The 26,283-nt window shown below is 48.3% G+C and overlaps 2 protein-coding genes across 5 annotated transcripts in view; one reads left to right on the top strand and one right to left on the bottom strand.

Annotated features, from left to right (window-relative positions):
- manba (mannosidase beta) overlaps nucleotides 1-15,071 on the top strand; it is a 73,876-nt gene extending 58,805 nt beyond the window's left edge. Inside the window, exons 12-16 of the mRNA XM_033020382.1 lie at nucleotides 1,460-1,624; nucleotides 7,516-7,660; nucleotides 8,849-8,991; nucleotides 12,907-13,161; nucleotides 13,970-15,071. Coding sequence (XP_032876273.1) covers nucleotides 1,460-1,624; nucleotides 7,516-7,660; nucleotides 8,849-8,991; nucleotides 12,907-13,161; nucleotides 13,970-14,206 — 945 coding nt within the window. The 3' untranslated portion in view covers nucleotides 14,207-15,071. The remainder of the gene's footprint in view (nucleotides 1-1,459; nucleotides 1,625-7,515; nucleotides 7,661-8,848; nucleotides 8,992-12,906; nucleotides 13,162-13,969) is intronic.
- Nucleotides 15,072-20,150: 5,079 nt separating this feature from the next.
- nfkb1 (nuclear factor kappa B subunit 1) overlaps nucleotides 20,151-26,283 on the bottom strand; it is a 116,311-nt gene continuing 110,178 nt past the window's right edge. For 3 of the 4 annotated variants that reach the window (XM_033020362.1, XM_033020369.1, XM_033020347.1), the window contains exons 23-24: nucleotides 24,004-24,154; nucleotides 20,151-21,520 (exon numbers count right to left, since the gene is read on the bottom strand). In XM_033020362.1, coding sequence (XP_032876253.1) covers nucleotides 21,390-21,520; nucleotides 24,004-24,154 — 282 coding nt within the window. In that variant the 3' untranslated portion in view covers nucleotides 20,151-21,389. The remainder of the gene's footprint in view (nucleotides 21,521-24,003; nucleotides 24,155-26,283) is intronic. The other variant, XM_033020353.1, reaches the window with a different exon arrangement.

Here is a 26,283-nt window from a genome sequence, read left to right as displayed (position 1 = left end):
GAATGGCCTACTCCTGAACCTATTGTTTATAATCTATAGGAAGGAATTGCAGATGCTGGTTTACACCGAAGATAGACACAAAATGCTGGAGTAACACAGCAGGTCAGGCACCATCTCAGGAAAAAAAAGAATATGTGACATTTTGGGTCAGGACCCTTCTTCAGACTACTTTTATAAAAGGGTCTAGAGAGGGTAGAAGGCTCTCCAGGGTAGTCCAACAGGAGGAGGACTGTTGGAGACAGGAGAATCTGAAGAAAGGTCTAGACCCAGAACTTCACCACCTCCTTTTCTCCAGAGATGCTGCCTGACCCACTGAGTTACTCCAGCATTACGAGTCCATCTTTGGATAGATATCTGGATAGGGAGGGTTTAAAGGGCTATGGGCCAAATGCCGGCAAACGGGACTAGCCCAGTATGGACAAGGTGGGCCAAACGGCCTGTTTCCGTGCTTACTGTTACTCACTTCTATAAAACGCTCAACAGGTGAGGCAGCATCTGTCGTAAATTAAACAGAGATAAAGTTTCAGTTCAAAGAATGTCCACACTGATCGCATTTAATGCTTCAATATGTAAATGTCACCATATATATAATAATCTTGGAAGTGCACACTCTGGTTCACATGGTGAACTGTTGTTCTACTGACCTCTCAATCTCCTCCGCTGTTGACAACAGTGTTACAGCTGCACCTGATCTCAGTCTGCATGTATACCCAAACACTGACATACATACCCCAGCATTAACACACACACACACACACACACTAGTTCACACCCTTGCACCCGCTACTGCTAGCAAACAGAAGATGCTAGAGCAAGCTGTAAATGTGGATACCATTACGACTTTTAAAATATATTTGGACAGATTTGGTTAGGAAGGGTTTGGGGAGATATGGGCAAATGCAGGCAAATGGGATGAAAAATGTTTATTTGGTCAATTAAAGCTGTTTACCTGCTCAATTTAATTGTTTCGGTGCTGGGGCATATGACAATTATCCTTCCCCTCCCTCTCTACCTCCCCCTCTCCCTTCCGATCTCTCTCTCCTCTTCCTCACCCTCTCTCCTCTCCCTTCCCCTCCCCTCCGCTCATTCTCCCCTCCCCCTCAACCTCTCCTCTTCCTCCCCCTCACATCTCCCCTCACCCTCTCCTCTTCCTCCCCCTCTCCTCAACCTCTCCCTCCCCTCATCCTCACCCTCTCCTCTCCTCATCCTCCCCTTCTCCCATTCTCCCTCCCCCTCCCCCCTCATTCTCCCCCTCCCCCCCCCCCCCCTTCTCCTCACCTCTCTCGCTCCCCCTCTTTTTGCTGCTATTAGGACCGTCATTGTTCTGTTGTGCATATATAAGACAATTAAATACTTGACTCTCTTGATTCTGTGAGGAAGAGTGGTCAGAAGTTTGGGGGAGCGTTGCATCAGTGAGGAAAATCAAATGGTAAAATATCACCGTTTTCTTGTTGACCAGGTTTCTGCTGCTGAAGACTGGAGTTTCAACAGTTCTTTTGTCGATCACCGGCAGCATCAGGTTGCTGGCAACAAGTTATTGTTGAACCAAATCCAGCTCCACTTTCAACTTCCACAGGCAGAGGATCCCTTGCAAAACTTCCAAAGTACAATTTACCTTTCTCAGGTAATAACATCATCCATTCTTAGACCAATTACTGTAGTGGAGCAGCAGAATTTTGACCACAGGTCGTAGCCTCAGAATTAAAAGGAGCTCTTTCAGAAACTAGGTGAGGCCGAACTTCTTTAGTCAGAGGGTAGTTAATCTGTGGGCTGTGGAGGCCAAGTCAGTGGATATTTGTAAGGCAGAGATAGACATATTCTTGATTAGAATGGGTGTCAAGGGTTATGGGGAAAAGGCAGGAAAATGGGAGTCGGAGGCAGAGATCCGCCATGATTGAATGGCGGAGTAGACTCAATGGGCTGAATGACCTAATTCTACTCCTATAACTTTTTAATTTAATGTTTGGAAACTCCTCAATGCCAGGATGCATCATGCTACTGTTATAGGTTATTGTTTTCTGACACCTCATTAAAGACACAAGTTAATGTGAAGACACAGAGGTAGCTGGCTTGTTAATGCTCAGCAACTCCTGAGGGAACTTGTCACAGTTCCCTCAGGAACTTGGGTGATTTTGCACATGGGAGATCCTGTCTTACGTGTTTTTTGAAGAACTAATCAAAAAAGGTTGATGAGGTTGATGTAGATGTTGTCTTTATGGACTTCAAGGCATTTGTCAAGGTTCAACATGGTAGGCCACTCTGCAATGTTCAATCGCATGGGATCCATGGAGACATAGCAGCCTGGATAGTGAATTGGCTTCATGAAAGAAAGCAGAAGGTGATGGTGGAAGTTTTTTTTTTGGACTGGAGGCCTGTGACTAGTGGTGTGCCTCAAGGATTGGTGCTGGGCCCATTGCTGTTTGCCATTAATAACAACAATTTGGATGAGAATGTATATGGGATGATTGGTATGTTTGCAGATGACACCAAAGTGGGTGGTGTCATAGATGGCAAAGATGGTTATCAAAAATGTCTGCAGGATCTTGATCAGTTGGGCAGGAGTGCTGAGGAATGGTTAATGGAGTTTAATGCAGATAAGTGTGAGGTGTTGCATTTTGTGAAGTCAAACCATGTCAGGACCTACACAGTGAACGGCAGAGCCCGGGGGAGTGTTGTAGAGCAGAGGAATCTAGGAGTGCAGGTATATAGTTGCTTGAAAGTAGCATCACACATAGATAGTGTGGTCAAGGAGACTTTTGGTATATTGGCCTTCATCAATCAGGTCATTGACTATGGAAGATAATTGAATAGAGACAAAATATAGAAGGTCATTGAATATAGAGACAAAAAGCTGTAGTGGGTCAGGCAGAAAAGAAATAGGTGACATTTTGGGTCAAGTGCCTTCTTTGGACTGAGAGTTATGGGAGAGAGAACCAAGAGATATGAAAAGGCACATAGAACAAATGAATGAAAAATATGCAAAAAGTCACATCAAAGCTAGCAAAAATGATTAAGGGATGTGGAACTTACAATGGTCCATTGTTGGCTATGGAGTAGGTGATAACGAGTTATACAAACTGAAACTCAACAGTAAAACTAGTACGACAAACTCATTTGAGGAAAACTTCTTCAAAATTGGCATACCTTGAGGAGATGTTGCAGGGGAGCAGACTGGGAAGTGAGAGAATTGAGAATAAGTGAAGAAGGGTCTCAATCTGAAACGTCACCTTTTCACCAGAGATGCTTCCTGACCTGCTGAGTTACTCCAGCATTTTGTGTCTGTCTTTGGTGTAAACCAGCATGGCAATTCACATATCACTGTACCTTTGTTGGTACATGTGACAATAAAAGACCTTCAGTTCCTTGCTACACATTAAGTATAGAAGTTGGGATGTTATACATTTGTACAAGACATTTGGTGAGGCCGCATTTGGAATATTGCGTTCAGTTTTGGTCACCCTTCTATAGGAAGGATGTTGTTAAGATGGAAAGAATGCAGAGAAGATTTACGCTGATGTTGGGCATGCTAGGACTTTATTCCTTGGAGCACAGGAGGATGAGAGGTGATCTTATAGAGGTGTATAAAATCATGAGGGCATTAGATGTACAGTCTTTTACACAGAGTTGGGGAATCAAGAACTAGAGGGCATAGGTTTAAGGTGAGCAGGGAAAAATTTAATAGGAATCTAAGGGCACCTTTTTCACCCGGAGGGTGGTGGGTGTATAGAACAAGCTGCCAGAGAAGGTAGTTGAGGCAGGTAATAAAACAACATTTAAAGGATATTTGGACAGGTACGTGGACAGGAACGTTTTAGAGGGCTGCGGACTAAATGTGGGTAGTTTGGACTAATGTAGATGGGGCATGTTGGTCGGAATGGATGGGTTGGGCGTAAGGGCCTGTTTCCGTGTTGTGTGACTCTGAATCATGCCAGACCATGCCAGGAGCGCATCAGCGCAGCTTTAGAAATCTGATGTCGTTTCTCCCAGTGCATGCAATGAGCAAGTCAGAAAGTGAGACACACACAGTGCTGGAGTCGTGTGCGGACATGGCGCCGAAGGAAGAGAGGCCGAAGCAAAGAAGTCGAAGCCAAACAACCGAATGGAAACGAGGCCGAAACGCCAATATATCGAAAGAGTCCGAAGAAGAAACGCCTACTAACCGAAAGGATGGGACGCCTAAATGCAAACTAACCGAAAGGGCGGGACGCCTAAAAGCCAACGAACCGAAAAGCTACATCGCCTAAAAGGAAACTTACCGAATGGTCACTCTGTCGAAACGCCACCTACCCGAAAGATGGCGTCGCCTACAGGCCAAAGGACCGACTGCTGCTCAACAGAAAAGTCCAATAACGGACTTGACGTTGCTGGGGGGCGGGACTTGTCAGCGATTGGTCCAGACCCCCGCTTCCAACACATCACTGTGAAGGCATGAAATTGTCCCAAACATCCGCTCCACCCGCGGAGGGTGACCGTGAGTGAGTGGGGGCTGTCCCGATGGATGCACACCTTCGGCCGCTTTCAACTTGGTGCTTGGGTTCAGATTGCCCAGTCACCTATGGCTTGTGTGGGAAAATGGACCCCATGCTCCCGTCTCCCCCTTCTCTCTCTCTCTCTCTCTCTCTCTCCCTCTCTCTCACTCCCTTCTCTCTCTCTCTCCCTTCTCTCTCTCTCTCCCTTCTCTCTCTCTCTCCTCTCTCTCTTTCCCTTCTCTCTCTCTCCCTTCTCTCTCTCTCTCCCCCCTCCTCTCCCTCTCTCCCCCCGCTCTCTCTCAGCCCTCTCTCTCTCTCTCTCTCCCTCTCTCTACCTCTCTCTCTCTCCTCCTCTCTCTCCCCTCTTCTCTCTCTCCACTCTTCTCTCTCTCCCCTCTCTTCCCCACCTCTCCCTCCCTTCTCTCTTCCTCCCTTCTCTCTTCCTCCCTTCTCTCTTCCTCCCTTCTCTCTCCCCCTTCTCTCTCCCCCCCTTCTCTCTCTCCCTTCTCTCACTCCCCCTCTCTCCCCCTTCTCTCTCTCTCCTTCGTCTCCACCCATTCTTCAGAGTGCATCTGAAAGGTCTCGACCAAAGATTATAGAGCGGAGCTCCGCTCTATAATCTTTGGTCTCGACCCGAAACACCACCATTCCTTCTCTCCAGTGATGCTGCCTGTTTTGTGCGTGGGAATCGCCCTGGTGTGGAGCTTGGGCTCCGATGGCGGTGCATCGCGGTCAGTGACTGTGGGACGTTTCCGCGGGTGGAGACGGAGGAGAGAGAGAAGGAGGAGAGAAGGGGGGAGAGAGAGAAGGGGGGGAGAGGAGAGGAAGGGAGAGGAGGAGAGAGAGAAGAGTGGAGAGAGGAGGAGAGAGAGAAGAGGGGAGAGAGGAGGAGAGAGAGAAGAGGGGGAGAGAGAAAAGGGGAGAGAGAAGGGAGGGGAGAGAGAGGGGAAAGAAAAGGGGGAGACGGGAGCGTGAGGTTCATTTTCCCACACAAGCCATAGGTGACTGGGCAATCTGAACCCAAGCACCAAGTTGAAAGCGGCCGAAGGTTTACAGCCCCCACTCTCCCATTGCCACCCTCCGCGGGCTGCGGGTCGGGTGGAGCAGAGGTTTGGGACAATGTTCATGCCTTCACAGTGATGTGATGGACCAATCGCTGACAAGTCCTGTCCCCTGGCAACGTCATGTCCGTTTTTAGACGTTGAGCGGCAGTCGGCCATTCAGTAAGTTTTCTTTTAGTCGACGCATCTTATCGGTTCGTTGGCTTTTAGGCGACCTGCCCTTTCGGTTAGTTTGCATTTAGGCGTCCCATCCTTTCGGTTAGTAGGCGCTTCTTCGGACTCTTTCGGTTTATTGGCGTTTCGGCCTCGTTTCCATTCGGTTCTTTGGCTTCGACTTCTTTGCTTCGGCTTCTTGTCCATCAACGCCACGTCCGGGTACCGCTGGAGAAACTCAGTGGGTCAGGCAGCATCTCTGGAGAACATGGACACAGAGTGCTGGAGTAACTCAGCGGGTCAGGCAGCATCTCTGGAGAACATGGACACAGAGTGCTGGAGTAACTCAGCGGGTCAGGCAGCATCTCTGGAGAACATGGATAGGTGACGTTTCGGGTCAGGACCCTTCTTCAGTCTTGTGGTGAAAGAAAGCTGGAATAGAGGAGGGGCAGGACAAAGCCTGGCAGATAATAGGTGCAAAGTTGGACAAAAAGTGCTGGAATAAATCATTGGGTCAGACAGCATCTCTGGAGAAAAAGGAATAGGTAACGTTTTGAGTCAGGACTCTTTTTCAGACTGAAAGTAGGGTGGTAAAGAGGTGGATGTGAGAAAAGTCCTGGACTAGGCAGGGTGGTGCCCTGGTGGACGTATTGTTGGTTGGGGAAGGTGTGACCTCAAGAGGGATACAATGTGCTGAACCTGAGTCTGAAGAAGGGTCCCAACCCAAAACGTCACCTATCCTTTTGCTCCAGAGATGCTGCCTGAACCGCTGAATACGACAGCACTTTGTTTCTATCTTTTGCAGTTCCTTGACTTTACATGTATGTTGAACTGTGGAACTAGTTAAATGACTAGGGTGGAGAAAGGAGGCAAGGTGGGTGGAGGGGAGTGTAGGTAGAAGTTACTTTAGAGAATTCAACATTCATCCGCTGGGTTGTAAGCTAACCAAGCACAATATGAAGTTATGAGATGCTGTTCCTCCAGTTTGCGTGTGGCCTCACTCTGGCAATGGAGTGCAGACTGATTACAAGCAGGGGGATGGGGGTAGACAGTAGACAATTGACAATAGGTGCAGGAGTAGGCCATACGGCCCTTCAAGCCAGCACCGCCATTCAATGTGATCATGGCTGATCATCCACAATCAGTACCCCGTTCCTGCCTTCTCCCGATATCCCCTGACTCCGCTATCTTCAAGAGCCCTATCTAGCTCTCTCTTGAAAGTTTCCAGAGAACCGTTCTCCACCATCCTCTGAGGCAGAGAATTCCACAGACTCACAACTCTCTGTGTGAAAAAGTGTTTCCTCATCTCCGTTCTAAACGGCTTACCCCTTATTCTTAAATTGTGGCCCCTGGTTCTGGACTTCCCCCAACATCAGGAACATGTTTCCTGCCTCTAGCGTGTCCAAACCCTTAATTATCGTAATCATCCTTCTAAATTCCAGAGTATACAAGGTGAAGGGTCCCAACCAGAAACATCACCTTTCCATATTCTCCAGAGATGCTGCCTGACCCACTGATGTTGAAACAAAGAACTGTGGATGCTGGTTAATACACAAAGTGCTGGAGTAACTCAGCGGGGCAGGCAGCTCATTGAGTCTGACCTGCACATAGAGCCATACAGCGTGGAAACAGGCCTTTAGGCCCAACTTGTCAATGCCGACCAAGATGCCCAATCTACACTATTCCCGCCGTCTGATTTGGCCCATATCCCTTGAACCCTATCCTATCCACGTACCTGTCCAAATATCTTTTAAATGTTGAGTTACTCCCGCACCTTGTGAGCCATTGATGTGATGTTTGCAGATGCTGACTATGTTGTTCTTTGCCAACAGGTGATGCAGGCCGAGTGTATAAAAGCACAGACAGAATTCTACCGCCGGAGCCAGAGCGAGGTGGTTGACGGGCAAGGATTGACGATGGGCACCTTGTACTGGCAGCTCAACGATATCTGGCAGGCCCCTTCCTGGGCCTCCATCGGTATGCATCTCATGCTCATGCTCATTCTCATCGGCCTTTGGAGCTGCAAGGCTGTTCTCTAAAGAAATAAGATGAATCCCTTGAATGTTGAAATGTCAACTTGGTCTGAAATAATATTGAATAGAAAGACACAGCACGGAAACAGGCCCCTACGGGTCCACACCAACTATTGATCACCCCTACATTAGTTCCATCCAAGACATGAGCATGAAAGGTTATTCCATCCCTCATGTTAGTTGAGTTTAGTTAAGAGATACAGCATGGAAACAGGCCCTTCGGCCCACCGAGTCCACGCTGACCATCAATCACCCGTTCACATTAGTTCTGTGTTATCACACTTTCCCATCCACTCCCTACGCACTAGGTCAATTAACCTACAAAACCCGCATGTCTTTGGGATGTGGGAGGAAACCGGAGCACCCGGAGGAAATCCACGCAGCCACAGGGGAAACGAAAAAACTCCACGCACCCGAGGTTATAAGCAAAACAATGCATTTCACTGTACCCACGTACATGTGACAATACATTATAGTTGAATTGAACCTAAGGATTGAATCTGGGTCTCTGGCACTGTGAGGCAGTGGCTCTACCCACTGCGCCACTATGGCACCCCTTCATAATTCTTGGAAGCAAACTACTTCCTCGTTCCTTATACCTCCCCCCCCCCCCCTTTGTGAGCATCCACATTAGCTCAGTATGTGCTGCTCTGCACAGCCCGTATCTGAGTTTGGCAAGGTACAAGGATTCCCCTCCATCTGAGCCAAGAACCCCCCCTCCCCTCCACTCTGACCCTTATGCTGGGAGATACATAAATAATTCAGGAGCATCATGGTTGGAGCACTGGTGTTCCAGTCACCCGGCTACAGGAAGGATGCCATTAAGTTGGAAAGGGTGCAGAAGAGATTCACCAGGATGTTAGTTGGGCTTCAGTTATAGGGAGAGGTTGGATAGGCTGGGACTTTTTTCTTTGGAGTGTTGGAGGCTGAGGGGTGACCTTATTGAGGTGTACAAGATCATGAGGGCATGGATAGAGTGAATGCTCAGTCTTTTTCCCAGGGTAGAGGATTCTAAATCCAGAGGGAATAGGCTTAAGGTGACAGGGGAGAGATTTATTTTCATTCAGAGGGTAGTCTACTTCTGGAACGAGTGGAGTACAGGTGGAAATGCCGCACTCTTTTCTCTCTGCAGAGTACGGAGGTAAATGGAAGATGCTTCATTACTTTGCACGTAACTTCTTTGCTCCAGTTTTGCCAGTTGCTTTTGAAGACGATGGGTCACTGATCATCTACGGAATTTCCGATCAGTCCATGGACCTTCAACTTGTTCTTCAGGTACGTTTGGGAAGGGCACAGATGTTGCAAAGTTGGTTCAGGTTGAGCTGCTGCTGGTCACCACTCTACACAGCAAGGAAACAGGCTCTTCGGAGTATGGTAACCAGAACTGCATACTATTCCAGGTGTGGTCTCAACCACTTCCTCTATACCTACAACATGACATCCCAACTGTTGAATGCAATACATTGTCCAATGAAGGCAAGCTATATGCCTTCTTCATCACTTTGGGTGAATGGTGGAATATTGCGTTGGGGAACGGGTGAGTGGTGGAATATTGCGTTGGGGAACGGGTGAGTGGTGGAATATTACGTTGGGGATATATTAGGGGTCCCACTTAGTCTAGTCTCATTTAAAAGCCTCAGCAGCACGCTGCCTGGAATGGAGAGCTGTAGTTAAGGGGTGAGATGGGAAGTCTTGGCTTATTGTCACTGGAGTGGAGGAGGCTGCGTGTTGACCATATAGAGGTGTGCAAAATTATGAAGGGCCTGGATAGGATAGATAGAATACTTTTTCTAGGGTGGGGGAGTCTGGAACTAGAGGGCACAGGTTTAAGGTGCGAGGGGGGGAATTTCAAGGAGATTTGAAGGGTGTTTTTCACACACAGGGTTGTTAATATCTGGAATGAGCTGCCCTGGGAGATGATGGAGGCAGATACATTCCAATATATGCAAGACATTGGTACGCGGATAGGAAAGATGTGGAGGGATACGGACCTAATGAGGGTAAACAGGATTAGTGTGGACAGACTTTCTTTGGGCCGAACAGCCTGTTTCTGTGCTGTATCTCTAACTGAAACAAAACATCCCAGTCAGCATGGACTTGGTGGACCGAAGGGCCCGTGTCCATGCTGTATCTCTAAATGAAACATCATGGAACACATGGATTCAGTGGGCCGAAAGGGCTGTTTCAGTGCAGTGCAGCTCTGTGACTGTGGCTCTGAGGAATTGGGGGGCATGGCAGCGCAGCGGGTAGAGTTGCTACCTCACAGCGCCAGAGACCCGGGTTCCATCCTGCCCACGGGTGCTGTCTGTACAGAGTTTGTACGTGTTCCGTGTGACCACATGGGTTTTCTCCGGGTGCTCCGGTTTCCTCCCACCGTCCAAAGACGTGCTGGTTTGTAGGTTAATTGGCTTCTGTAAATTGTCCCTAGTGTGTATAGGATAGTGCTAGTGTATTGGGTGATCACTAGTCAGCGTGGACTTGGTGGGCCGAAGGGCCTGTTTCTGCACTGCATTTCTATACTAAAACTAAACTAAATTTATCTGTGCGGTATAACTACAGGCATCAGTGTAAGCGGAAATCCCCAGAGGTGAGGGTTGAGGCATCGCCAGCCCTGATCAGCGATAGCCTCACCTCGGTGGAGTGAAGGTTTGACTCCCCTTGTCACAAGGACAGTCGGGTTTGTGTAACCCCTTCATGAGATTGGTCGTGTGCTGCCCCACCTCACGGTGGGTCATTGTCAGGGATCAGCAGCGGCTGTCCATGTCTGAACCAACACCTTGCCAAAGGCTCAGACACTAAACAGGTCAGCGTGTGTCAATCCCACTGTGACCCACAACACTCGCGCTGTTGTGTCCCCAACACCACCATGCAGCGGGAGGAGCCGCTGCCTCACAGCTCCAGACGCGGCCACCCAGCACCAAATGCACCCAGTGTGGGTTCATTCTGCTTTAGTTTGGTTTAGAGATACAGCATGGAACAAAAAGGTCCTTCACCCACCAAGTCCATTCCGACCTGTTCACACTAGTTCCATGTTATCCCACTTTTTCATCCACTCCCTGGACTAGGGACAATTTACAGAGGCCAATTAACCTACAAACCCACACAACTTTGGTCCACCGGGTGGCGCCGTCAGCGATGGCAGCCTCGCCAACAGTCTGTCTATTCGCTTATTTTGTCATTTTTTATGTGTTTTAAAAAGTTAGTGCTAATGTTCTCTGGTTTGTTTTATGTGTGGGGGGGGGGGGTCGGGTTAACTTTTTTTCAATCTCTTAGCTTGCCGGAGATGCGATTGTTTTCCAGATCGTATCTCTGTCGCTCTGCGGCCATTTCATCCTGACCTCTGTCTGTGTGGAGTTTACACATTCTCCCTTTGAACACATGGGTATCATAATCATAATCATACTTTATTAGCCAAGTATGTTTTGCAAAATATGAGGAATTTGTTTTGTCATACAGTCATACGAATAAAAAGCAACAAGACACACAAAGTACATTTTAACATAAACATCCACCACAGTGACTCCTCCACATTTCTCACTGTGATGGAAGGCAAAAAAAAAGTTCCATCTCTTCCCTTCTTTGTTCTCAAGCAGTCGGGGGCCTCGAGCCTTCTGTTGACCTTGGCTCCCGTAGCCGGCGGTCGGGCCCTCCGCATCGGGGCGATCAAGCTCCTGCATCGGGGGGGAATCTCAGCTCTGGGTGATCAGACCCAGGGTCGGGGCTAGTCGAACCTTCAGCGACTTTGGAGCTTTCTGACGACATCAGTCTCTACCCGAGAATGCGAGCTCCTCGATGGAGAAATCCACAGGCAAGGAATCGCATGCTTCGATGGTAAGTCCACGTCCCCGCGGTGGGGATCAAAGTCAGTCCCGAGCAAGGCCACCAGCTCCATGATGTTAGGCCGCAGAGCGACCGGAGATACTCTTTAAAAAAACAATCGCCTCTCCGGCAAGCTAAGAGATTGAAAAAATATTAACCCTACCCCCCCCCCCCCCCCCCCCCCCCTCCCCCCACACATAAAACAAACCAGAGAACATTAACACTAACTTTTTAAAACACATAAAAAATGACAAAATAAGCCAATAGACAGACAGACTGTTGGCGAGGCTGCCAGCGCTGACGGCGCCACCCGGTGGACCAAAGTTGTGTGGGTTTGTAGGTTAATTGGCCTCTGTAAATTGTCCCTAGTCCAGGGAGTGGATGAAAAAGTGGGATAACATGGAACTAGTGTGAACAGGTCGGAGTGGACTTGGTGGGTGAAGGACCTTTTTGTTCCATGCTGTATCTCTAAACTAAACTAAAGCAGAATGAACCCACACTGGGTGCATTTGGTGCTGGGTGGCCGTGTCTCTGGGTGCTGGGTACTCTGACTGCTGGGTGCTCTGGGCATTGGGTGCTCTGGACACTGGGTGCCCCTGGCTCGGTGCTGGGTGATCTGAGCGCTGGGTGCCCCTGTATCTGGGTGCTCGGTGTAGGTGCCAGTCCACAGATTCCTTGATTAGTATGGGTGTCGGGTTATGGGGAGAAGGCAGGAGAATGGGGTTAGGAGGGAGAGATAGATCAGCCATGATTGAATGACAGAGTAGACGATGGGCCGAAGGACCTGATTCCGCTCCTATCACTTATCTCCCGACAATCAGACTGGGTTCACTTAAGTGATAGGTGGGAAAACTGAGATCTCCTCCACTCTGCCTCCCCCCCCCCCCCCCGTCCGTCTCCCAATGTGCTGATGTCTGCTGGGATGTGTTGGATTTCCATATCGAGAGCGATACAGACCAGCTTCCAGCCTCATCACTGCCTCTTGGAGGAGCCTCGCTGCTTATTCAGTCTGCACCGCATCATTAGCCCTGCCAAAATTTAGGTTGGAGATACAGCATGGAAAATGGTACTTCGTCCCACAGAGTCCGTGTCAACCAGCGATCCCCTCGTACACGAGCACTATCCTACACACTAGGGACAATTTAGAATTTACAAAGGGCAATTAACCTACAATTCTGCACGTCTTCAGAGTTGGAGGAAACCGGAGCTCCCGAAGAAAACCCATGCAGGTCACAGGGAGAATGCACAAACTCCGTACAGACAGCACCCATTGTCAGGATGGAACCCGGGTGTCTGGTGCTATAAGGTAGCAGCTCATCCACTCGCCACCATGCTGCTGATGTTGATGAACTGTTGCTGTGTGTTGTGCAGGTGCGGGTTTACCAGTGGAGCAGTCTGGAGCCAGTGTGTGCTCACACCACTGAACCCTTCACGCTGAAGGGCAGCAGTGCAGCTCCTGTGTACAAGGCTGTGACTGCCACCCTGCTGCAGCGCTGCAGTTGCAGCCGCGATCGTTGCGTGGTCGCATTCCATCTCGAGGACCAGGGGCAGCAGCGGGGACCGGTGAACTACCACCTGCTCACTTCCCTAAAGGATGCTCACACTCTGAGAGCACCACACATTAACGTAAGTAACGTAGACACACTGAGTGGACTACACATTAACGTAAGTTACAGCAGCCTTCCTCCAACCCTCACACCTGGCCACAGGTAAGTTATCCAGCCTGAGGAAGGGTGCTGACCCACAACATCACCTCTCCATGCCCCCCCGCCTCCCCCAGGCTCGCTGCCTGACCCGCTGAGTTACTCCAGCTCTGTGTTCTTGGTATATGACCAGTTGAGCCGCTGACATGATGAGCAGCAGAGATAGAGCATCCAGGCACATCAGTCTCTGGCGATCACAACAGTCTGCTTGGCTGGCAAGGATTTACTTGTCAATGCGACAGTAGGAATGTTGTCCAAGCTGTGAACAGACAAATGTGTTGGTTGACCAGTGTCATGTTCGCCCCGTGACTGACCACAACTATGACGCGAATGTGACCTGCAGTCCCACTTACTGCGGGAGTGGTTGGGGGGGGGGGGGTGTGTATGTGCCTGTGTAGGGGGTGTGTGTGTGGGGTGTTTGTGTGTGGGGGGGTTTGTGTGTGGGGGGTGTGTGTGACAATAGACAATAGGTGCAGGAGTAGGCCATTCGGCCCTTCGAGCCAGCACTGCAATTCAATGTGATCATGGCTGATCATCCCCAATCAGTACCCCGTTCCTGTCTTCTCCCCATATCCCCTGACTCTGCTATTTTTAAGAGCCGTATCTAGCTCTCTCTTGAGGGGTGTGTGTCGTGTTCGCGGGCGGTGCGGGGTGTGGGTGGTGTTTGCAGTGTTTACTCTGGGACACTTTGCGGGTGATTTTGTTGTGAGCCAGTTCTCTCCTCCCACCAGGCCAGTGTGAGTGAGCATGGCGGTGTGTACAGCGTCTCCCTGCACTCCTCCAGCATCGCCCCTTACGTCTGGCTGGATGTGGGTAACATACCTGGACGCTTCAGTGACAACGCCTTCCTCATGCTGCAACATAACAAGGTGCTGACCTTCCTCCCTCGTCGACCCACCTCCACCTCACTGCTCCAGGCAGCTCTCACCATACGCACCCTGCATGGCCCCACACTGACCACACACTGACCACACAACCCCCCACACACACATCCCCCCCACACACACCCCCCCACACACACTGACCAGGACATTCGCTGATGGTTGGTGAACGACCCATCATGGCTCCAGGATCAAGGGTGCTCCTGATGGTTGTAGTCATGTGGACAATGCCGGTCTTCACGCCAGATGGAGATGACAGCCCATTAATCTGGCCGTTTCACCCGAGAGACGAGTGCATGTGACACCAACACGGGATCAGAAAATCAACACAGAAACTTATAAACTCAGGATCTCTTTATAAATTGAATACATTTGGATTTGACTTTGCCAGGATGACAGACTCCCTCTCCTCTGAGTAAACGTGATATGATGACATTCCTCTCCCAGCGCTGTTTCTCTGGCGCGTGTTTTGTGCTGAGCTATGTCCTGTCTGTTGCTGAATTGCTGCTCACGTCACCAGCCCCTGCCTCTGGTTAGGGCGTTTGCTCACACCAGTCCTTGTGCCTGACCTCTGGGTCACCTAACACACTTCCCACATCACCCATCTCCGCACCTCCTCTTCTTCTTGCGTATGGCGTGCACAGCCTAAAGTTGTACGACAACTTGTTCTATTTGATCTTATTTGATTGTGCACGCCGGGTTGATTGCATTCGTCGAAACAGGGCGGACCACGTGAAGGTTGCAATCTCCTGCACCTCCTCACCTTTCAAATCAAACTCATTGTTGAAATGGCAATATTTAATTGAAAAATACTGGGGAACAATTTGTTTTCGTATATCAACACTTGTCCTGCAAATCTATGTTTATCTCCAGAATGCACTGATTAAATGTATACATATGGAGCATCACAGTGTGAAAAAGACCGTTGATTAAAATGGAAGGAATGAACCGAGACAAGGATTTGAGTGATTCTAATAACGTGGTACTTGCTTGTCTTTCTGGAGCAGGTGCTGGTTTCAAAGGACTAAATGATCGTCATCTACAGTGCCCTCCATGATGTTCGGGACAAAGACCCATCATTTATTTATTTGCCTCTGTACTCCACAATTTGAGATTTGAGAATAACATAACATGTTTAAAAAAAAAAAAGGTCTTTAAAATGATGAGAGGGATAGACAGAGTTGACGTGGATAAGCTTTTCCCACTGAGAGTAGGGAAGATTCAAACAAGAGGACATGACTAGAGAATTAAGGGACAGAAGTTTAGGGGTAACATGAGGGGGAACTTCTTTACTCAGAGTAGCTGTGTGGAATGAGCTTCCAGTGAAGGTGGTGGAGGCAGGTTCGATTTTATCATTTAAAAATAAATTGGATAGTTATATGGACGGGAAAGGAATGGAGGGTTATGGTCTGAGTGCAGGTAGATGGGACTAGGGGAGAACACGTGTTTCGGCACTGACTAGAAGGGCCGAGATGGCCTGTTTCCGTGCTATAATTGTTATATGGTTATATGTGGTTAAAGTGCACATTGTCAGATTTTAATCAAGGTCATTTTTCTCACGCCCTGCCCGACGGACTTCATCAATTCTCACGCCCTGCCCGACCAAGCTTCCAACCTCATCGTTCCCCAGCCCCGCACGGCCCGTTTTTACCTTCTCCCCAAAATCCACAAACCCGGCTCTCCCAGCAGACCCATTATTTCTGCGTGTTCGTGCCCCACCGAACTCATCTCCACATACCTTGACTCCATCCTATCCCCCTTGGTCAAATCCCTCCCCACCTATGTTCTAGACACCTCAGACACTCTCCGCCGCCTCCACGCATTCCACTCTCTGGGCCCTCACCCCCTCATCTTCACCATGGATGTCCGGTCACTCTACACCTCCATCCCCCACCAGGATGGCCTCGGAGCCCTCCGGTTCTTCCTCGACCAGAGGAGCAACCTATACCCAGCCACTGACACTCTCCTCCGCTTAGCAGAGTTGGTCCTCACCCTCAACAACTTTACATTTGACTCCTCCCATTCCTCCAAACACAAGGCGTAGCTATGGGCACACGCATGGGCCCCAGCTACGCCTGCCTCTTTGTCGGGTACGTTGAACAATCCTTGTTCGAGACGTACCAGGGCCCCATCCCCGACCTCTACCTCCGTCGCCTATTTCCTTCGCTCCATAGATGCTGCTGCACCCGCTGAGTTTCCCCAGCAATTTTGTGTACTTTCATTTTTATACATATTGGTTTCACCATGTAGAAATTACAGCAGTGTTTATACATAGTCTCCCCATTTCAGGGCACCATAATGTTTGGGACACAGCAATGTTATGTGAAAGTAGTCACCTTTAGTTTGTTGCTTTTTCTTTGCATGCAATGATTACTTGAAGTCTGCGATTCATGGACATCACCAGTTAGGGTTAGGGTTGTTGATGGGTGTCTTCTCTGGTGATGCTGGGTGTCTTCTCTGCCAGGCCTGTATTGCAGCCATCTTTAGCTTATGCCTGTTTTGGGGGCTAGTCTTCTCTTCAGCATATAAAAGGCATGTTCAATTGGGTTCAAATCGGGTGATTGACTTGGCCACTCAAGAATTGACCATTTTTTAGCTTTGAATAACTCATTTGTTGCTTTAGCAGTATGTTTGAGATCATTGTCTTGCTGTGGAGTGAACCGCTGGCCAATAAGTTTTGAGGCATTTGTTTGAACTTGAGCAGATAGGATGTGTCTCTCCACTTCAGAATTCATTATGCTATTACCATCAACAGTTGTATCATCAATGAAGATAAGTGAGCCAGTACCTTCAGCAGCCAAACATGCCCGGGCCATAACACCTCAACCACCTCAGCATTGAAGGCTCTGTACTCAGCTGGCTCCGTTCCTACCTTTCCAACAGATCCCACTTCATCTCTCTCCACAACCACACCTCTGCTACAGCCGCAGTCACTCAAGGCGTTCCCCAAGGCTCCGTACTCGGCCCCCTCCTCTTCATCATCTACATCCTCCCCCTTGGTCAGATACTCCGCCACTTCTGGACTTCCACTGTTACGCTGGACTTCCACTGTTACGCTGATGACACCCAGATTTACCTTGGCACCAAATCCCCCTACAACCCCCCCCTCTCCCATATCAACTCCTGTTTGTCAGCTATAAAAACCTGGATGCAACATAATTTCCTCAAACTCAACAGCGATAAGACAGAATTCCTCCTCATAGGCTCCAAAGCCACACTCAGCAAAATCAATAACCCCACTCTCACCATCGACGGCACCACTGTCTCCCCATCTCCCCAGGCCCGCAACCTTGGCGTGATCTTGATTCCACCCTCTCCCTTGAGCCTCACATCCGCCATGTCATTAAAACCTCCTTCTTTCATCTCCGCAACATCGCCAAACTCAGACCCTCTCTCACACCGCCTGCTGCTGAAAGACTCATCCATGCCTTCATCTCCTCCCGACTGGACTATTGCAACTCACTTCTCCTTGGCATCAGCTCCACCTACATCAACTGACTCCAACTGGTCCAGAACGCAGCCGCCCGACTCATCACCCACACCAAATCCTGGCATCACATCACTCCAGTCCTCAAAAAACTTCACTGGCTTCCCATCTCCCACCGGATCACCTACAAAATCCTGGTCCTCACCTACAAAGCCCTCCACCATCTGGCCCCCCCATATCTCACTGCCCTCCTCTCCCCCTACCAACCCTCACGGTCCCTCAGATCCACATCAGCCGGTCTCCTCTCCATCCACAAGTCCAACCTCCGCAGTTTTGGGGACAGAGCCTTCTCCAGGGCAGCTCCCAGGCTCTGGAACTCCCTCCCCCAACTGATCCGCAATTCCGTGTCCCTCACCATCTTCCAGTCCCGCCTCACGACCCATCTCTTCACCTCTGCCTATCCTTAGCCCCACGTCCCCGTCCCTTTTCATCTGTGCATTAATTGCCTCATACTGTGTTTTGTATTGAATTCTGTCTTTACTTTGTGTACTAGTCATGTCTACTATTTATTTCATTCCCCTTACATGTTTTTCCTCTACATGCTCAATTTTTGTAAGGTGTCCTTGAGACTCTTGAAAGGCGCCCATAAATAAAATATATTATTATTATTATTATTAACCACCGTGTTTCACAGATGACGTGGTATGCTTTGGATCTTGGGCAGTTCCTTCTATCCTCCATACTTTGCTCTTGCCAACACTCTGATATAAGTTAATCTTCATCTCATCTGTCCACAAGACCTTTTTCCAGAACTGTGTTGCTCTTTTAAGTACTTTTTGGCAAACTGTAACCTGGCCATCCTATTTTTGCGGCTAACCAGTGGTTTGCATCTTGCAGTGTAGCCTCTGTATTTCTGTTCATGAAGTCTTCTGCAGACAGTGGTCATTGACAAATACACACCTGACTCCCGAAGAGTGTTTCTGATCTGTCGGACATGTGGTTGGGGATTTTTCTTTATTGTAGAGAGAATTCTTCTGTCATCAGCTGTGAAGGTCTTCCTTGGCCTGCCAGCCCCTTTGTGATTAGTAAGCTCACCAGTGCTCTCTTTCTTCTTAATGATGTTCCAAACAGTTGATTTTGATAAGCCTAAGGTCTCATAATGGCATCTTTGACTTTCATTGGCACAATAAAATCTGACAATGTGCACTTTAACCACATGTGATTTTTTTCTATTACAAATCTCAAATTGTGGAGTACAGAAGCAAATAAATAAATGATGTGCCTTTGTCCCAAACATTATGGAGGGCACTGTATTCCCTCCCCGCCCCCTATCCCTCCCTCTGGCTTTACATTCATTCCTTTTCTCTCCTTATCAGATAACCTTTTGAAAGACACAAAGTGCTGGAGTAACTCAGCAGGTCAGGCAGCATCTCTGTCAAGTCAAGACTGAAGAAGGGTCCTGACCTGAAACGTCACCTATCCATGTTCTCCAGAGATGCTGCCTGACCCGCTGGGTTACTCCAGCACTGTGTCCTTTTTTTGTAAACCAACATCTACAGTTCCTTGTCTGTCACCTATTTGTTCCTAAAATGATTAAATTAAATTGTTTGTGACATTCCCAATATTAACATTTGCGGCAGTGATATTTTACTTTATTTTTATGGATAGATCTATGGTAGGACTGGTTCAGATTAATTAGGGCCAAATGCAAGAAATGGGACAGGCCCAGTCTGCCATGGTGCCGGGAGGCACCAATGCAACGCCCCCGCAGGATGCACCAATGCAAGGCTGCGTGGAGCTACACCTCAGGGTGACATCTGCATTTAAACAGGACACCTGGGTCTCTGCAGATCACACTGAGCAGTGTGCTTGTCAAACTGAAGAGCTGTGTGTTTGAGGCATACACACATAACTAATGCACATACTGTCACACTGTATGGAAACAGGCCCCACAGCCCAACCCATCCATGCCAGCCATCTAAACCCAGTCCTGGCCCATATCCCTCTAAATTGTTCCTATTCATGTACCTGGCCAAATGTCTTTTAAATATTGTGCCGCAGAAAACATTTTATCGGGATGCATCATAGCTTAGTTTGGGAACAGCTCCATACAAGACCGCAAGAAAATGCAGAGTAGTGGACGCAGCCCAGACATCACACAAACCAACCTCCCTTATATTTATCTTTTAATTTTTATTTATTTAATTTTTAATATTTATATTGATAACCTCCCTTATATTGAATCAATTTATACCTCACACTGCCTCGGCAAGTCCAGTAGCATAATCAAGGACCAGTCTCACCCCCTCTTCTCCCATCTCCCAGCAGGCAAGAGGTACAGACGTGGGAAAACACACACCTCCAGATTCAGGGACAGTTTCTTTTCGGCTGTTATCAGGCGACTGAACCACCCTATCACCAACTAGAGAGCGGCCCTGACCTCCCATCTACCTCATTGGAGACCCACAGACTATCTTGAATCGGACTTTATCTTGCACTTATTATCTGCGTTATTCCCTCCAAACCATTTATTCAAGGATTTGTAAAAGTGGGAGAATTTGTGCAGAAATGAGATCAGAAATGAAGACCCCTGTCGTCAATTGATCTTTTTTCAATTGTTTATTTTAAAAAAGCATAAAATTTCAAAGTGCCTATTTCAAGCAAAAATACAAAAATCTAATTTTGGAATCCCAGCTGCTGGGACTATTTACAGGATCCATGTCGAACGCAAGGACAATTCTGATGGGAACAATACAGCTTTTCGTAAACAAAAAATAAAAATTGCAGTTTGGCTCGTGAAGAATCCAAGAGCCCTTCCTCCCACCCACCCACCCAAACACACACAACCAGTTTGGTTGCTCTGCAGACAGAGACAAACCCAGGGAAGTGGAGAGGGAAAGTTCACGGGTGAAGCTTTGGTTTAACATGATCAGTACTAAGTGGATCCTAGTGCCCACTGTAATTCAGGGATCTCATGGTTACCTGATCCCTGGTCCTGAAGATGAGTGTTTGATGACACTGGGCCTGTACTTGCTGGGGTTTAGAAGGATGAGGGGAAGCCTCGTTGAAAGTTACCAAATAGTGAAAGGCTTGGATTGAGTGGATGTGGAGAGGATGTTTCCATGAGTGCGAGAGTCTAGGACCAGAGGTCATAGTCTCAGAATTAAAGGACATTCCTTTAGGAAGGAGATGAGGAATTTCTTTAGCCAGAGGTTGGTAATGTGTGGAATTCATTGCCACAGACGGCTGTGCAGGCCAAGTCAATGGATATTTTTAAGGTGGAGATTGACAGGTTTTTGATTAGTATGGGGAGAAGGCAGGTGAATGGGGTTGAGAAGGAAAGATAGCAGAGTAGACTTGATGGGCTAAATGGTCTAATTCTGTTCCTAGAACATGAACCATGGAGATATCTGGGCAGTGATGGTTGTGCAGCGCAGACACGGGGCTGTGGGACAGATATGGCGCAGTCACGGTGCGCTCAGAGTCTCCAACTAGATGGGGGATTGTTGCCTGGTCCCCATGTTGGCAGGAAACCAGGAAGACCTCCACTGATCTCGGCATCCGCACTCTGGAAACTTCCCTGAGATCTGCAAACCCTAGGGCCATCCCACAGCCCGGGGAACAGCAAGCTGTATGCACCCAGAGGTCACGGTGGGGATCCAAGGACATGGGCAGCCTCAGCAACACAGAGGCTGCAATAGTTTAAAACGAGTTGTAATACAGCTGAGTGGGCCAGGAATCTTCCGTTAGCTTTGGGAATGTGTGGCGATTAAGCAGACGTTGAGAATGTTTCTGCTTCCAGTGGGGTCGGTGATCGGTGGAGATCAGGCCGTCGAGCACCGCTCATAGTTTGAAAGAAGTTTCGTTGTCGAAAGACTCCAAGGACAGATGGCTGAGTTTCCTAAACGATGTCTCCACGCCGCTATCACACACGCTGTCGCACTGCTGGCCCTTCTCTTCCTCCGCCTCAACAACTGTGAGAGACAACAAGACCATTTAATTATGCATTTTAGCATCAGTGCAAAAAGTCAGCACCATCCCGCAATCTGTCGCAGTCATACAGCGCGGAAACAGGCCCTTCAGCCCAACTCGTCTATGCTGACCAACATGGCCCATCTACACTGGTCCCACCTGCACTAGTCCCACCTGCACTAGTCCCACCTGCCTGCCTGCCAAGAGATATGCGTCTGGCCCATATCCCTCGATACCTTTACCACCCATGTACCTGTCCAAGTGTATTTTAAATGTTGGTATAGTACCTGCCTCAACTACCTCCTCTGGCAGCTCGTTCCATGCACTCACCACCCTCTGTGTGAAAAAGTTACCACTCAGGTTCCTGTTAATGTTTCCCTCTCACCTTAAACCCTCTGGTTTTTGATTCCCCTACCCTGGGAATAAAAAGACTGCACCTATCCTATCCATTCCCCTCATGATCTTATACAACTGTATAAGATCACCTCATCTTCCTGTGGTCTGAAGAAATAAAGTTCTAGCCTGCCTAACCTCTCACTATAGCTCAGGCCCTTGAATCCTGGCAATATCATTGTACATTTTCGCTGCACTCTTTCCAACTTAATGGCACCTAGCCTTTGGTAGGGTGACTAAAACTGAACACAATCCTCCAAGTGCAGCCTCACCAACGCTTTCATTGCTACAATGGGGTCAAGGTAAGAGCGTTCACGTCGCGGCCCTGTTTCCACCAATCTTTCCACCACCACGCACAAGAAGCGACACGACAGATACTATTGTATGCAGATGCCGAGAAGTGTGTTCAGCTCTGGCTGAACAACTTCTAATCGTGTGTGGACTCGATAAGAAGAAGATTGCATCAATAAAATCTTAAAACTAGATTAATCTTGAGTCAGGAACTGCTATTGTAAAACCACTGTTCTCGGTTTTAGGCATCTTTAGCATGCTAGAGTTTAACAACTTTATTACTAGGTTTTTATTCCTAAATTCATTGACTTTTAAAATATTGGTAGACCTGGTGTGACATTAACAAGACGGGTTTTTCCCAACAGACCAATTAGCGATGTATGTGAAGAATGCAGTGTGGTTAGTTGATGGAGTGCTTGTAGCAACTGTTGTACAGTGTCTGTTAAACAGCTCATAATGCGAGCACATCACCTCTGTTTATCTCAGAGGGACAAGCAGCATCTCTGGAGAGAAGGAATGGGTAACGTTTCGGGTCGAGACCCTTCTTCAGACCCGACCCGAAACGTCACCCATTCCTTCTCTCCAGAGATGCTGCCTGTTCCACTGAGTTATTCCAGCACTTTGTGTTTATCTGTGGTTTAAACCAGCATCTGCAGTTCCTTCTTACACCTCTGATTATTTCCCTTACTGAGCCTGGGAAGAATCAATATAACTGTTTATCTGCTGCTGGAATATACAAAATCATGAGCGGAATAGATCAGGTAGACCCACAGAGTCTCTTACCCAGACAAGGGGAATCGAGAACCACAGGAAGAGGTTTAAGGGTAGAGGGAAAAGTTAAACTTATTTACACAGGGTGGGTGCTTGGAACGAGCTGCTGGAGGAGGTAGTTGAGGCAGGTACGATCACAACGTTTAAGAAACATTTAGACAGGTACATGATAGGACATATTAGAGGGATAGGGGTCAAACGCAGACAATTGGGACCAGTGTAGAAGGGACACGTTGGTCAGTGTGAGCATGTTGGGGCTGAAGGGCCTGTTTCCACGCTGTGTAACTCTTATATCTCGGGTCTTTTCACAAACTAAATGTAAAAGTATTTTCTTTTCACGTTTTGTTTAAAATGGGAACAAGACATAATCTAGAGAGTTACAGGCCAGTGAGCGGCAGTGGTGGGGAAACTATTGGAGGGGATGCTTGGGAAAGGGATTTACTCCCATTTTGGAAGAAAATGGCAAATTAGGAACGGTCACATCTGACCTGACTGTTTAGCTGATGGGAGACCTGAGAAGTATATAAAACTATGAGAGGGCAGACAGCCAGATCCTTTTTCTCCAAGATGGAAAAGTCAAATACTAGAGAGCAGAGCTTTATGATGGGGGGCTGTGGGCAAATTTATTGGAGGTGTGCTCAGGGCAAGTTTTTTTACAGGTGGTGGGGGCCTGGAACATGCTGCCAGGGGTGGTGGTGGAGGCAGATATAATAGAGACATTTAGTAGGGTTTAGATAGGCTGATGGATATGCAGGGAATGGAGGAATATGGATCACATCCAAGCAGAGGAGATTAGTTTAACTTGGCATTACGTTTGGTACGGACATTATAGGCTGAAATGCACTGTACTGCGGCCAATATTCACTAGTGTTAAGACAGACTGGTTGCATTAGATAAGAGAGGTTGATGCATCCGAGCATTACAAGATGTGTTTCATTGTACTGAAGGTAAGTGTGACGTGTGAAGGAGACACACAGAGGGGTAAGTGTGCCGCTGGGAACTGGGCCACACTAGAGACAGCATTGCTTACTGTTGTGCTGTGGGGTGGCCGTTGCCTGCACATGCCCGATTGCCTGTGTGCTGCCTGAGTTGGCCATTGCTTTACTGACCACGGCCACTGCCTCACGGTGCCCCATGGACCTCAGCGATTCCAGGATCTCCATCAGTGTTCCACCAGACACCTGCAGGATCAGAATGACAAGGGTTAGCACCCAAGACAGGCACAGAGCGCTGGAGTAACTCAGCGGGTCAGGCAGCATCTCTGGAGAACATGGACACAGAGTGCTGGAGTAACTCAGCGGGTCAGGCAGCATCTCTGGAGAACATGGACACAGAGTACTGGAGTAACTCAGCGGCAAGCATATCGTTCTGGTTTCCCTCTGCCCCGACTCTCAAGCTGAAAAAGGGTCTTGATCCGAAACGTCACCCATTCCTTCTCTCCAGAGATGCTGCCTGTCCCGTTGAGTTACTCCAGCACTTTGTGTCCATCTTCTTTACAACTCTACCAGCCTGTGATGTCTGAAGAGGGTGGAGGACCTGTAGCCATCTCACCAAAGAACTGTTTGAGCAGGTGAATGAGAGTTTCATTGAGATGGCTAAATGTGGGTTAGACAAAGGTTAGGGCCCAGGGAACCAACGATAGAGCAGAGCTACGAGTCAGTGACAAACAGTGGAGCTGGCCGAAGGGCCCAATGCTTAAAATGGTGTCAGCATAATTTGAAGAATACAGAGAAAATTCACGAGGATGTCATGGAGTCACAGAGTGATACAGTGTGGAAACAGGCCCCTCGGCCCGACTTACCCACTCCGGCCAACAATGTCCCAGGCAGTGCAGCGTAGATTCACAATATTGATTCCTGGGACAGCGGGACTGTCATATGAGGAAAGATTGAAAAGACTAGGCTTGTATTCACTGGAGTTTGGAAAGATGAGGGGGGATTTTATAGAAACATATAAAATTATAAAAGGACTGGACAAGCTAGATGCAGAAAAAATGTTCCGAATGTTGGGCGGGTCCAGAACCAGGGGCCAAAGTCTTAGAATAAAGGGGAGGCCATTTAAGACTGAGGCGAGAAAAAACATTTTCACCCAGAGAGTTGTGGATTTGTTGAATTCCCTGCCACAGAGGGCAGTGTAGGCCAAATCACTGGATGGATTTAAGAGAGAGTTAGATAGAGCTCTAGGGGCTAGTGGAATCAAGTGATATGGGGATAAGGCAGGCACGGGTTATTGATTGGGGACAATCAGCCATGATTACAATGAAGGGCTCGAAGGGCCGAATGGCCTCCTGCACCTATTTTCTATGTTACACTAGTTACACTTGCCTGCGCTTGGTCCATATCCCTCCAAACCTGTCCTATCCATGTACCTGTCCAACTGTTTCTTAAACGATGGGATCGTCCCAGCCTCAACTATCTCTATGGCAGCTTGTTCCATACACCCACCACCCTTAGTGTGAAAAAACAACCCCTCTGATTCCTATTAAATCTTTTCCCCTTCACCTTGAGCCTATATCCTCTGGTCCTCGATTTCCATACTCTGGGCAAAAGACTCTGGGCATCTACCCGATCTATTCCTCTCATGATTTTTTGTACTTCTATAAGATCTCCCCTCATCCTCCTACCCTCTGTGGAATAGAGACCCAGCCTACTCAACCTCTCCCTATAGCTCACACCCTCTAGTCCTGGCAACAATCCTCATAAATCTTTTCTGTACCCTTTCAAGCTTAACAATATCTTTCCTATAACATGGTGCCCAGAACGGAACACAATATTCTAAATGCGGTCTCACCAATACAACTGCAACATGACCTCCCAACTTCTATACTCAATACTGACTGATGAAGGCCAAAGTGCCAAAAGCCTTTTTGACCACCTTATCAACCTGCAACTCAACCTTCAAGGAACCATGCACTTGTACTCCTAGATCCCTCTGCTCTCCAACACTACCGAGAGGTCCAGCCCTTGTTCGACGTCCCAAAATGCAACACCTCACACTTCTCTGTATTAAATTCCATCAACCATTCCTCAGCCCACCTGGCCAATTTATCCAGATCCTGCTGCGATCATTCACAACCATCTTCACTATCTGCAAAACCACTCACTTTTGTATCATCAGCAAACTTGCTAATCTTGCCCTGTATGTTCCCATCCAATTCATTGATGTGGGTGACAAACAGTAACGGGCCAAGCACCGAACCCTGTGGCACATCACTAGTTACAGGCCTCCATTCTGAGCAGCAACCATCCACCATCATCCTCTGCTTCCTCCATGGAGCCAATTTGCTATCCATTCAGCTATCTCTCCTTGG

This window comes from Amblyraja radiata, chromosome 1, assembly GCF_010909765.2.
Source record: "Amblyraja radiata isolate CabotCenter1 chromosome 1, sAmbRad1.1.pri, whole genome shotgun sequence".
Classification (NCBI taxonomy): domain Eukaryota; kingdom Metazoa; phylum Chordata; class Chondrichthyes; order Rajiformes; family Rajidae; genus Amblyraja; species Amblyraja radiata.
Note: the sequence above shows the minus strand (reverse complement) of the source record. Positions and strands in the feature narration are given on the sequence as shown.